The 12518-nt window shown below is 27.3% G+C and overlaps 7 protein-coding genes across 7 annotated transcripts; 3 read left to right on the forward strand and 4 right to left on the reverse strand. All coding sequences in view use genetic code 12, as the record gives it.

Annotated features, from left to right (window-relative positions):
• Positions 1 to 391: 391 nt before the first annotated feature.
• Positions 392 to 775, reverse strand: KGF54_001382 (U2 snRNP complex subunit; the record flags this gene model as incomplete). The annotated part of the gene is made up of 1 exon (XM_051761745.1): positions 392 to 775. The coding sequence occupies one exon, from the start codon at positions 773 to 775 to the stop codon at positions 392 to 394; it is 384 nt and encodes a 127-aa protein (XP_051621778.1).
• A 295-nt stretch (positions 776 to 1070) lies between these two features.
• Positions 1071 to 2831, forward strand: KGF54_001383 (ubiquitin-protein ligase; the record flags this gene model as incomplete). The annotated part of the gene is made up of 1 exon (XM_051761746.1): positions 1071 to 2831. One exon carries the CDS (start codon positions 1071 to 1073, stop codon positions 2829 to 2831), a length of 1761 nt encoding a protein of 586 aa, XP_051621779.1.
• A 66-nt stretch (positions 2832 to 2897) lies between these two features.
• KGF54_001384 (uncharacterized protein) lies at positions 2898 to 3932 on the reverse strand (the record flags this gene model as incomplete). Its single annotated transcript, XM_051761747.1, has 1 exon — positions 2898 to 3932. The coding sequence occupies one exon, from the start codon at positions 3930 to 3932 to the stop codon at positions 2898 to 2900; it is 1035 nt and encodes a 344-aa protein (XP_051621780.1).
• Positions 3933 to 4258: 326 nt separating this feature from the next.
• On the forward strand, positions 4259 to 5479 carry KGF54_001385 (uncharacterized protein; the record flags this gene model as incomplete). The annotated part of the gene is made up of 1 exon (XM_051761748.1): positions 4259 to 5479. The coding sequence occupies one exon, from the start codon at positions 4259 to 4261 to the stop codon at positions 5477 to 5479; it is 1221 nt and encodes a 406-aa protein (XP_051621781.1).
• Positions 5480 to 5765: 286 nt separating this feature from the next.
• KGF54_001386 (uncharacterized protein) lies at positions 5766 to 6425 on the forward strand (the record flags this gene model as incomplete). The annotated part of the gene is made up of 1 exon (XM_051761749.1): positions 5766 to 6425. One exon carries the CDS (start codon positions 5766 to 5768, stop codon positions 6423 to 6425), a length of 660 nt encoding a protein of 219 aa, XP_051621782.1.
• Positions 6426 to 6614: 189 nt separating this feature from the next.
• Positions 6615 to 8963, reverse strand: KGF54_001387 (uncharacterized protein; the record flags this gene model as incomplete). Its single annotated transcript, XM_051761750.1, has 1 exon — positions 6615 to 8963. The coding sequence occupies one exon, from the start codon at positions 8961 to 8963 to the stop codon at positions 6615 to 6617; it is 2349 nt and encodes a 782-aa protein (XP_051621783.1).
• Positions 8964 to 10947: 1984 nt separating this feature from the next.
• On the reverse strand, positions 10948 to 11886 carry LSP1 (lipid-binding protein; the record flags this gene model as incomplete). Its single annotated transcript, XM_051761751.1, has 1 exon — positions 10948 to 11886. One exon carries the CDS (start codon positions 11884 to 11886, stop codon positions 10948 to 10950), a length of 939 nt encoding a protein of 312 aa, XP_051621784.1.
• Between the last annotated feature and the right edge of the window lie 632 nt (positions 11887 to 12518).

The following is a 12518-nucleotide window of genomic DNA, read 5'->3' on the forward strand; positions in this document are numbered from 1 at the left end:
TGATAAAAAGAACTTAAAAGAAAAAGAATAGTTACTAACGAAATAACTAAATTAGGTAAACTAGTTGAAACATCTTCGATATGTATGTTATGTACAAATTTTAATTTAATTTGAAATTCACTATTTTACAACAACTCTCGATACTCTTTTTAAAATAATTTCACTCATATAGCACTAACGTGGTTTGGGAATCTCGTACTTTACTCGTCCAGACATTGTTTTCTAAATCACAATAATCCAGTCTTGCTATTTGAATGTAAGAATAGTTTACTCTAGCTTCAGCTCTTATTACATCAATGTTGGCAACCAACTTAAGCAATAAAAAGTCTTACGACCATTTTTTTACAACCACACTGGTATTATCAATCTATTTAGATTCATACTTTCATTTTCATATATTCTCCAAGGATTTACTAGATGATTGATTTTGCTTTTTCAGATAAATATAATCAATTTTATTCCCCCCAACATTAATAATTCTTGGACAACCTTCTCTATTCTTATCTAATTTACAACATTCAAAACAATAATAAGCATCAATATTTTCTCCATTACCACCATCATTTTGGCTATTGTTGGTATTATTACCACATATTAAACACTTATTATTTAAATTGGTTTGTTGATAACATTGTGAACATATATGAACTTTTTCATATGGTTTTACCATTGAATCACATATTGGACAATGACCATCGCAATTTGAACATAATTTACCTATTTCTTTACCTGGTTGTTTCATACATTGAATTAAATCATATTGATGTCTTGACATTTATTTCTTCAATTTATGTTGCAAATTAATAAGATGGTAATAAATCTCTATTGATCAAATGTAGATGTTAAAAAATGAACAGTCACGTGTAGTATCATGTGATCTACACACTATCTCCCTTTTACATAAAATTAATTTTTATCTTTCCCTTTTAAATTTTTTATTTTTTTATTTTTGTTTTTTTTTGCAACCTTTTCTTTTTTTTAACTACTATTACTATACATTTAATAAATATTATATATACTAAGTGATAATAACAAGAATTTAACAACAACTTTGAAGAATTCAACAGAAAATGGAGACAACCACAGATCAGAATCTAATACATGATGAATGTATGATTTGTTTAGAAAATATGGAAGAAAATGATTTAATTGGTAAAATACCATGTTGCCCCACAAAATTTTATCATAAAAAATGTATTGAAATTTGGTCATCAAAATCAAATAGTTGTCCAACATGTAGAAATAGATTTTATAAAATATTAATAAGTTTACAATCAAAACCTCAATCAATTATAAATACATTAAATATAAAAGATAAATTATTACCAAATCCTGCTATTAATCAAATCCCATCACAATATATTATAAATAATCAATCAATACAACAACAATTACAACAAATTATTGATAATTCTTTATTATCTTCAAATAATTTATCAAATGAATACTTAAACACTTCAGGTTCAGGATTTTGTTGTATATGTACTATAACAAATAGAAGAAATAATACAACTTTATTATGTCAACAATGTGGATCAAATTTTCATCTAAATTGTTTAGGTGTAAGTGATTTATCAGAAGAATATTTTAATTGGTATTGTCCAATGTGTGATTATAATGAAGAATCAATTATACCCAATAATAATTTAAGATCTTTTAGAAGAACTTTATTCAGTAGCGGTAATAATAACAGTAGTAGTAGTAGCAGAAGACAACGTATAATGCAGGATCAACAACCAGGTAGAAGTGTACTACCCAATCAACGAAGTAGATTAATAATACACAATGAGAATAATGAATTAAATGATGACTTTTTATATAATGAAGACTTTAATGATGATTATGATATTGATACAAGTGATGAACCAATACTCGAGTTTAGTGATTTACAACAAGAACAAGGACAAATGAGACTAGCTGAATTTCCAAGACCAACTACATCATCAAATAATAGTAATATAATAAATGGAGGTATACTACTAAGAAGAGAACAAAAACAAATTGAAAACTTATCAGCCGAAGAAGTTAATTCATGGGATATGTTTGATAAGGCGCGAAAAGAATCAATTGTTGAAGAAACTAAAGATCATCAAGCTTCTCAAACAGTAGAATCAGAAATACCGACAGCTTCAAGTACGAAACAAAGAAGACGAAGACGTAAAAGATCAGCAGAAGATCGTATTGAACCAATGGTAGTAGAAGATAGTAATCAAGTCAATGCTGTTAGTCCAGTACTCTTACAACCATCAACAATCCAGTCCTCAAGTAGAATTTCAAATTTAATAGATCAATTAAAACATACAAAAAAGGCACATACTTCTTCATCATCATCTTATCAACATTATCAATATCAACATCAATTCCCACAAGCTTACATTTCAAATGTAGGTTCTCAGTCAGACTCTTCAACATCAATGGGTAATAGTCCAATGGAGTCGACTGCTTACTCAAGTGACGATAATGATTATACAAGAAATGTTGGTAAACTCCCTATGGAAAAAAGCTATGATAAAAACGAGTCAATCAATTATATTGAACCAAACAAACAAGTTGAATTAACATATGAACAAAAACTAAAGATTCAGAGACACGTTAAGAACAAATTAAGATTGAAATATAAACCAGGACATAAGATTATTAAAGAGAGTAGTAGCATCGATAATAATGAAGGTTTTATAACGAATGAGGAAGAGTTCATCAAGATCAACAAGAAGATATCGAGAAAAATATATAGTCATGTTTTGAATAATCAAAATAAGAACCATTCAACTATTGATGAAATTATTGAGGATGAATCATTGGTACAAGAGTTAATTAACAAGTATGTATAAATTATTTTAGGTCAATTAAGGTGCTAGAAGTTGTTTATATCTTTTGTATTTATCATGTATAGACAATTATCTACGACGTGGACCTTTAGGTTTACTAAACCTTAATCCATTATTTGAATTATTATTAGTAGTTGAACTTGAAGTAGAACTGACTGATTCATCATCTTTTACATCTTCTTGATCTTCTAATTCAGTCAATTCCAATTCATCTAAATCTCCAACTTCTAAATTTTTAAAAATTTTAGCGTCAGTAAAGTATTTCTTTTTCAATTCGTGTATCAAACTGTTCTTGGAAGCTGCGTATATCATTCTGTCTTTAACTGATGATCCCAGAGGACAAGTATATATGAATGAGTATTTTTGTGGTGAGTAATTATATATTGAGTATTTTGGACCGTTTGATAAACTTGAAAATTCTGAAATGATGGTGGTTGATTTGACATTTGAAGATTTTTTCAATAATTGAATTAATTCTTTTTGAGAATCAATATTGAATATAATTAATTCATCTACTTTTAACGAATTTTCAAATTCGTCAGTTAAATTTGAATCAAATTTAAATAAAATATTATCGCTTGTGGTATCTTTATTAGACATACTTGCTAATTCTCTTTTATATCCATAATTCAGTTGATTTTGTAATTTAGATAATATAGCTTCATCATTAGTTTGAGCATCTTTATAATTCCCTGAATTTATCGAGTTGTCATCTTTTATACATTTCTTGATATAAGTTTCAGTAACTTCATCTAACTCCGTAAATGAATACTTATACTGAAAATTATTTGAACCTAGTTCTGTAATTAATGTATTTTTTGTTGATGCATATAACATTTTTTGTTTAATTGGTGCTGAATCTGGTATAAACGATACAAAAATTTTGATATTTTCGTATGGTATTATGATGTAGCTTGGTTGTGGGAATTCTTTTGATAAGTATGAATGTAATGAATCTATTGAATTGGTACTGTTGAAATTTTCATCAGGTATTAATTGTGTTAAATCTTTTGAAATTTTAATTATAATTATTTTATCATTTTTGTCAATATTGAAATCATTGAGCAATTCTTTGGATGCAGTAATACCTGATTGAGTAGACATTGTATAGAAATTAGTCTTGTAATGAAATCAATTAATGAAACAGATTAGTTGGCAACCAAAATTGAAGTGATTATTCGGTAATTAAATTAAGACAATACAGAATTACCAAATGATTTAATTTTTGTGTAATGTTCTATAATTTAATCTAAAATGGTAAAAATGTAAACAATAAGAATTTAAATAGTTAGATCTAAAAACTATTCATCTTGATTTATCAACCGCTGGGGTCTTATACTGGAGTCTTATAATCACTACTAGAGGGTCAATGGAGTAGCTCAAAAACTAAATAATACACACAAACAACTTTAACAACTTAAAACTAAAGGATGGGAATATTTGATGTTTTAACATCGTCTTCAACTACCGACTCGACTTCAATCCCCACATTTGATCAATCCACAGACTCAATAAATTTACAAATCAAATCACTACTATATTTATTCAAAAGATTAAAGATAAATAAAATTTCACCGATTGTAAAAAATGGAAATTTAAGTTATATTGATTCCAAACTTATAAATTCAACTGATCCAATCTTTGCAAAATTAGATAAAACTTATAATTTGCAGTATTTTCAAGACGAAGTTTTGTTAAATGATGAATATAGAATCATAGTGGATTATATAAAAAATAAATTTAGATCAACATGTTTTATTTCAGGTAAACCAACAAATTTATCAAGACCAGGAAGTCCTGTGAAAAATCAATCTACAAATGTACAAGATAATGAGGATTTATATAATGATTACCCACCATTTGTGGATTATAAAGAAAGAAGAATCAAAAATTACAAGTTTATTTATTTTCCTTTAAAAAATCAAAGTATGGAATCAATTGCTAATATACTATCAAGTTCAGATTTGTATGTAGAGCATTCAATTTCATTTTTAAAAAGATACAACATAGCATTGGAATCTATAACAAAAATTCTTAAACACACCAAAAAGGATGTAAAGTTTGACTTAACAATCGAAGAAAAGCAAAAAATTATTTTGACTTATTTAAAATCATTATCTTTTTATGTACAATTGATGAGAATTTATGAAGAATATACAAAACTACATCCTTTGGTATTCAGTCTCGAGCACTCAGTATCAAAATTATCAGTCAAATCAGATTCTCCATCATCACCAAATCAATCACCAAGCTCATCACCAACGAAATCTAAACCCTCAACTTCATCCTTATACCCATATTCAGCATCTTCGACCTCATTATCCTCATCTATGATGGCTTCTCCAACAAAATCACCACCAAAATTAGCACATAGGAAATCCACAAATTTACTAAAATCAAAACCATCAATCCTGAAATTAAAATTAGAAGAGTTATATAATCCAGTAGTAGCTCCACCTACACTGAACAACTCCTTGGCCAAATACAAGAATGATGATGATAATAAATCTGGATCTGGCACATTATCTGAAGAAGTTGAAGGTAAAGAAATCTTGAGGTTGGATGTTTACGAAAAATGTAAGAATGCAATAAATGAAAAAATTAATAATGAAAGGCGAAAAATTAAAATGCAAAGTTTGACTATAATATAGACAATGATATATATATTCTGTATTTATTTAAATACACACACTAATTCTTTTATGATTCAAATTTACTTTTTTCTAATTTCTGATTGAATTTGCAACCAAAATTAAATTTTGAAACTTGGAGAAAAAAATAAAATCAAATCTAGATCGATTTAAATCTCCTACTTAAAAAAATTGATATAAAATCTACCACCTTAATAATTCATTTAATTTTCCAAATTATCTTCAAATAGATAAAATAAGTACTACGGTCCTCCATAGCCAACAATAAACTCAAACCTCAGAAATTATGTTCAGATCATCACAAATAAGATCAATAATACTACGCTCAAAGAATTTACAATTCAAAACCGATCTACATACAACACCAACAACTTTAAATTTATTCTCAAAAGCAAAATCACTTCAAGGTTCACTTCCTCAAGATCCAGAAACTCTTTTAAGACCAAGATCAGCAAAACAAACAGCACCAACAAATCCAGCAGATATATTAACTCAAAATGATATATTAATGTATCTGCAAAAACCATCAAATTATATTGAAAGTATTAAATCAAATGGATTTCATTTATCTAATCAATTGTTTGTTGCTTCGCCTGATCAAAAGGGAAATATTGTTGGATTACTTTTAATTGGGTCTGAAACTTTTGAAATTAAACTTACTAATAAAGAAGAACTGAAAAATTGGTTTGAAGTGAATAGTCATATAGTTACTTTCAATCAACAATTACTTAATATTTTTAATAAGATACATCCCAAACCAGAAATCCTCGTGATGGGATTAGGAAAAGAATCACGTTTATTAAGTGTTGAAAATAAGAGATTTTTCAATGAATTGGGGATAAATCTAGAAGTGAGTGATTCTTTTAATGGTGGACAAATTTTTGATTTATTGAGTACTGAAAGACCTGGAGTTATTGGTGCTTTATTATTACCTCCAAATATATAAAATTGTTGTTGTACATAGAGATTCAATTCATTATTGAGAAGTAAATTAACGATTGTAGATGTAGAAACTCCACATTTCAAATTAATGTAAAAAATTATTTATTAAAACGACGTAGTTTATAAAATCAAATGAAAAAAGTCTTTGATCTCTAATATGAAATGTGATGTATGCTTAATATCTAAGTGTTGTCTATTGTAAAGTACTATTGCCACTATTCTCCTTCGATGCGACAGCCATAACAGCAGCAGTTAAATTCGAAGAAGAAGAAGTAGAATTATTATTATTTGTGTTGTTCATGAAACTCGCTGATTGATTAGTAAATTGTGAATTATTAAAAATGGAAAATCCTTGCGGTGTACCGAATGCATAACTCCATGGTGATGGGACTTGAAATGCATTTGCACTTGGTATATTTATTTGTTGTTGTTGATTGTTCATATTTTGATGTTGTTGAACATTTATGTCATTTGGGTTGTATATGTGTGAATGTTGTGGTGTCGACATCATTGACATTACGGGAAAATTTTGTTGTTGCTGTGGTTGCTGGTTTATAAAGTTTTTGTTTGGTTGCGTCAGTTGTGGGGGTAGCATTACACCTTGTTGTTGTTGCTGATGTTGCGGAGGTTGTAAAAATTGTACTTGCTGTTGTGGTTGTGGTGGTTGATGTGGTTGTTGTTGATGCATGTTGGACTGAAAATAAATTAATTGTTGAGGAGACTGCTTGTCAAATATTCTATCTAATAGTAATTTAGAATTGGGAGTTGATGATATACCGCCTAATTCAAATGATGTATGATCGGTTGTTAAATTTAAATGACTTGAGTTGATGCTGTTGTTGCTATGCGATATTATACTGCTATGTTCTTTTGATGAATTCATGGTCATATTATGATCCATAATAGATGACAGTTGATGGTTCAATGAAGGTGGTGGATGTGGAATTTGTTGTTGTTGTTGAAGTTGCGGTATGGGATTTTGTTGAGGTAGTCCTGGTGGTTGTAGAGGAATTATAGTTGGTTGTATTATTTGAGGTGATGGTTTACTCTTTTCTTCCTTTTTGGTTTTCTTTTTATTGACAATTGTATTTACATCAGTTAAAACAATTTGAAATTTATTCATACCTGCTTGCATTTTAGCTCTATTTTCGGCTCTTAATTTAGTTGGATTGAAAAGAGTTGATGAAGATGATGAAGTGTCGGTTTTTGTAGCTGAAGAATTTGCTGGAATGGTTGTTTTTGGTGCAGGTACATTTGAGACATGTTTTTTTGGTGGTTTACTTTTTGGTTTTGATTTAGGTTTTGCTAAACCTTTCTCCGAAAATACTCCCATTTTAGGTTGTAATGAAACTTTTGCGGGTGTTGGACTTGGTGGGGGATTATTCTCTTTATCATTTGACTCTTTCTTCCTTGAACTTTTCTTTGTTGATGTTAAAATAATAGTAGATGGTGAACTCATGGTAATTTGTTTATTTGCTGGAGTATTGAATTCTAATTTTGGTTTGTTTGAGATATCTTTTAATGGTTTCTTGCATGGAGTTTGTAGTAGTATATTTTTATTATCATTCTTTTCGATCTTGACTTTAATATTGGTCTTTTCTTCTTCTTTTCCTTCTTCTTCTTCTTCATCTAATTCATCTTCTGTTTCTTTTTCTTTATCATTTTCATTGTCGTTATGAACTTCAAATGGACTTTTGCTTTTCGCATCTTTTTCCTTCTTTATGATTATATTGGTATTTTGTGCTTCTTCTGGTTCCTCATCCTTCACCTTTTTTTGATTATCTTCTTCATCACTATTTGCTTTAGTAATGATACTTAATTTATGAGGCTGTCTTGGTGGTGTATCCACCAAATTTATACTTCTTTTCGTTGCACTAGTTAAAGGATCTTGTAAAATTTTCTTAGAACTTGCTATACTATTTAGTGTAAATTTGGAGGGAGTTATTGTAAAATTCTGTTCAATATTCTTATTTGATCTTATTGGAGAATCTATAAAAAATTCACAATTTTGCTGAAATAATTTTTCATTGTATGGTGTTATATTATTAATTTGACTTATTGATGTGTTTCCCATAAAATTAAAATTGTGATTTATAAATGGTGTTAAACCAAATCCTTGATATTCAAAGTCGTTTGATTGGTGTTGTTGAGTTGTTTGTTGCTGACCTAGTATATTATTATGATATGCAGATGAGGGTTGTTGTAAATTTGAATGTAATTGATTTGGTTGTAATGATGATGATAAAAACAATTTATTTGGAGTTGAGTTAAATGATAGTATTTGCTCATTTGAATAAGTTTTCGATATTAACGGAGTCCAGCCTGCTAGATTTGTATTATGATTTATGAATTTGGAAGTTGACGGTGGTACAGATGGTAATTGTAGACTATTGTTATTTTGTTGTGATTGAAGTTGTTCTTGTTTTATGAACTTGCTTATTTTTATTGAGGCTGGTGTTTGAGTTATTGAAGAGATTTTATTATATTTAATTTCTTCTGTATCATCTCTTGCTGGTGAAGAGCGAAGAAATTCACTTGCCATTCCTTCTCAAGCTAATTTGAATATGACTTATTGGATAATTTAATTTTATAATATTTCCTTGATCTATTTGACTTTTTTCTCTTAATTTATATCCGATATTTTTGATTAAAAATTAGATCAAACAAGTATTAGGTTTTTATTGATTAATGACAGTATTAAAGCGAATGTGGTGGATTAATTGTGTTCGTGATTAGTTGATCATATAAATGAAACAACAAAGATGATTAAGTTATTAAAGTATTTAGTTTGAATTAAATTGGTTGTAAAAAAAAAAAATAGTTTATTATTTTATATTTTTTGTTTTGTTTATTATTGTTTAAACAATTTTTTGCTGAAATCATTTTTAATAAATTTTATTATTTTTGTTTGTTTTTTTTGTTTTGTTTTGAATTGTTTATTTTCCTTTTACCGCCTCACTTCGACCCAAGCATTTTGAATTTAGTACGAGAATTACGAGCCTAGTACAAGTTTAATTCAAGTGTTAAAAAAGCAATACTAATGAATAGAAAAGTATAAGTTTTACTTATCGCGTATTTTGTTAAATGAAATGAAATTCTATATAATAATTCAGATTCTACAAGATAGCAATCTTTTATCTATATTGGTTTATCAAATAGATATCTTGTTTGTTGTTCAAAAATCAATCACCAGTTCATTTTTATCATCGAAAATAATATTTAATGTCTAAAATTATTATATAAGGAGTTTAATTGAATGACACACCCAATTCTCCCGTTTATAATAAATGGAGCATATTATTATAAGAGTAGTTATAAACTTAAGCAACTGCTAATGATCGAACTTTTAATTTCAATGTAACCTAATCTTACTTTTATTAAATAATTATTTGTAAATTTAAGAAAAATTCTATAAGTTTACTTTCGAACTTAGAAATTTATATTTTTCCTATTCATAAATTCTTTTTTAGACCCAATCCAACGTTTAACTGGTTTCTCGGGAATCAAGGAAAATCCATTGATGATGTTATGATTCAATTGATCAATTCAATTTCATATTTATCATCAACTGATCATTATCTTTAAACAAACTAATCCAAATAATGCGTGTCTTTTGTGTAATATAGAAGGTTTTCTTTGAATTTTAGATACATAGATTAAATAATAGTTTCAAACGTCATATTTAAATATCGGAGTATATGGAAACGTTTTAAAGATTCATTAGTTCTTTTATAGCTAAACTGATGGGTTCAGCTCAGACTTAATGGTATTAGTTGGTAATTAATTTAAATTTATTTCGTTGATTGTACGCAAGGCTCATTTATCTCTCAGATCTATCTCTGGGACTTACTGACCAAAATATCTAGGAAATGTTTAAAGATCAAAAACTTGTCTGTGCCTAATTGAGATCACTACAATTTTGTTTAATTGAATTAATATGGCTTGGGCCAGGTTATAGATATCAAACCATATACATAAATTCAATGCTGCTTAAAGTTAATTTTATTAAATATTTATCCGAATATTTGACATGATTTTTAAAAATAATTAATCTCGTAAATCTCATAAAAGAAAAGAAAAAAAAAATAGCAATCATACTTCTTTATTGCTACCAAAAGAGCAACCAAATTTTGATAAAAATAGTTTAATTTTCAGCCGTATCATCATCTCGTTATAAACTTGAATTGAGCTCTCGAGGAATTAATGTCACATGGGTTTAATTGTTAATTGAGTTTTGTTAGTGGTGGGGCTTTTAATATTACTCTGTTTTGTAAATGCTGCTTGTTGCGCACTTCGAGAAATTCTGGGGCTATCAAATTCAAGGGGGCAAGAAATTAGATCCACAAGATTAAACTACAATTGACATTGTAAGATTTAAAATTAAAATTATTATACTTTTATTTTTAAAATTCTTTGAAAATGTGATAAAATTATTATTTCGAAGAATTGAAATATTGCAAAATAATATAAACCATTAAGAAAATATGTTTAGTAATGTGATAGACTCGATTTTAAACTCTTTTAAATTAAGCATGATCAACAATATCAGCTTCAGCATTATCAAAATCTTTTTCAGCAATTCTTAAATTTTCAGCTTCATTAGCTAATTCATCATCATCATAAGCTTCTTCATCATGAGCAGCTAATGATAAAGTTGGTCTAACAACTGCTGAATCAAAAGTCCAAGAACCTAAAGCATTTTCAGCATCAATAATAATTTGTTTTGAAGCTTCATAACCATCATAAGCTGGTCTTGTTTCACCTGGAGTAACTGGACTTTCATCTAATAATTCTAATAAAGCTTTACCGTAACCAGCAATTAAAGCAATTTTTTCAGCATGTTCTCTAATTGAATCAAATTGATAATTAAAAGCAGTTTTTAATTTTTCTCTTGTAATATTTGATAATTGAGCTTCAGCAACTAATGATTCAGCTTCTGCTCTAACTAATTCTTGTTCTAAAACATTAATTTTTGGTGATTGAGGATCTTTATATTTTAAATAAGCAATTGAATCAGTAATTTTTTGTTTTCTTTGTCTTGATGGTTCAACACTACCTTCAATATCTCTAATAGATTTTAAAGTAATTCTATATTGATCATATCTATCAATAAATTGATCTTCTAATTCACCAACTTCAAAAATTAAAACACCCAATTTATCAGTAATATCACTAATATCATCATCATTACCTTCACCCCATAAAGATAATTGTTTTGCTACATCTTTTCTTTCTCTCGAAGTAATTTCAACTGATCTCATTAAATTTTTTTCCATTTTAATTAATATAGCTAATTTTCTTGCTAATTCTGGTCCTAAAGCACCAGCAGCACTTTTTCTAAATGAATGACTAATTGAACCTTTACCAAAAAATTTAGATTTAGTTGATGATGGTGGCGGAGGAGGTGCTTGTAATTGAGAAGCAGTTGGAGCTCTTGAAGATCTTAAAGAATAAGTTCTATGCATTTTTGTTGAATTAATTTATTATTTAATATTGATGTGACTGTTGTTATTTCAAAATTATAAGTCAATTGATTGAATAATCTTCGATAAATTAAATAAGATATATTGTAATTGAAACAAATTTATAAATTTAATTAATTAAAGAAAAAAAGTTGTTGAAAATATGAATGATTGATAGAAAAAAGTTAAAAATTATAAATTAAGTTCAAATATTTTAATACACAATTTTTTTAAAATTTCAGTTTAAAATAATAAATTTAATTAATTATTTACTTAATAGAAATAGAATTTACTATTATGTAACAAATACTAAATATATTGTACTTTTATGACAATATTCAAACCAATTTTAGTCTTTTATTATTACTATCTTAATTTCAATATAAATATATTTGGTTTGTTTATTAATATTCTTAATTAAGTTAAATTAAATTTTTCAAACTATTATCTTGCAATTTAATTTTAATATATATTAAAAAGGGGTTAATTAAATAAAATAGAATAAAGTTAATTATATAATAGATTAAAATTAAAATTATTAAATTAAATTAATTGATTATACATTTAACGTATGGCTCAATTGAATAGAATAGTTTCAAATTCAATTGAATTCTTGTACCAAATTTAAATTATAT

Source organism: Candida jiufengensis (assembly GCF_024610255.1).
Source record: "Candida jiufengensis strain CBS 10846 chromosome Unknown scaffold6, whole genome shotgun sequence".
Lineage (NCBI taxonomy): Eukaryota > Fungi > Ascomycota > Pichiomycetes > Serinales > Debaryomycetaceae > Lodderomyces > Lodderomyces jiufengensis.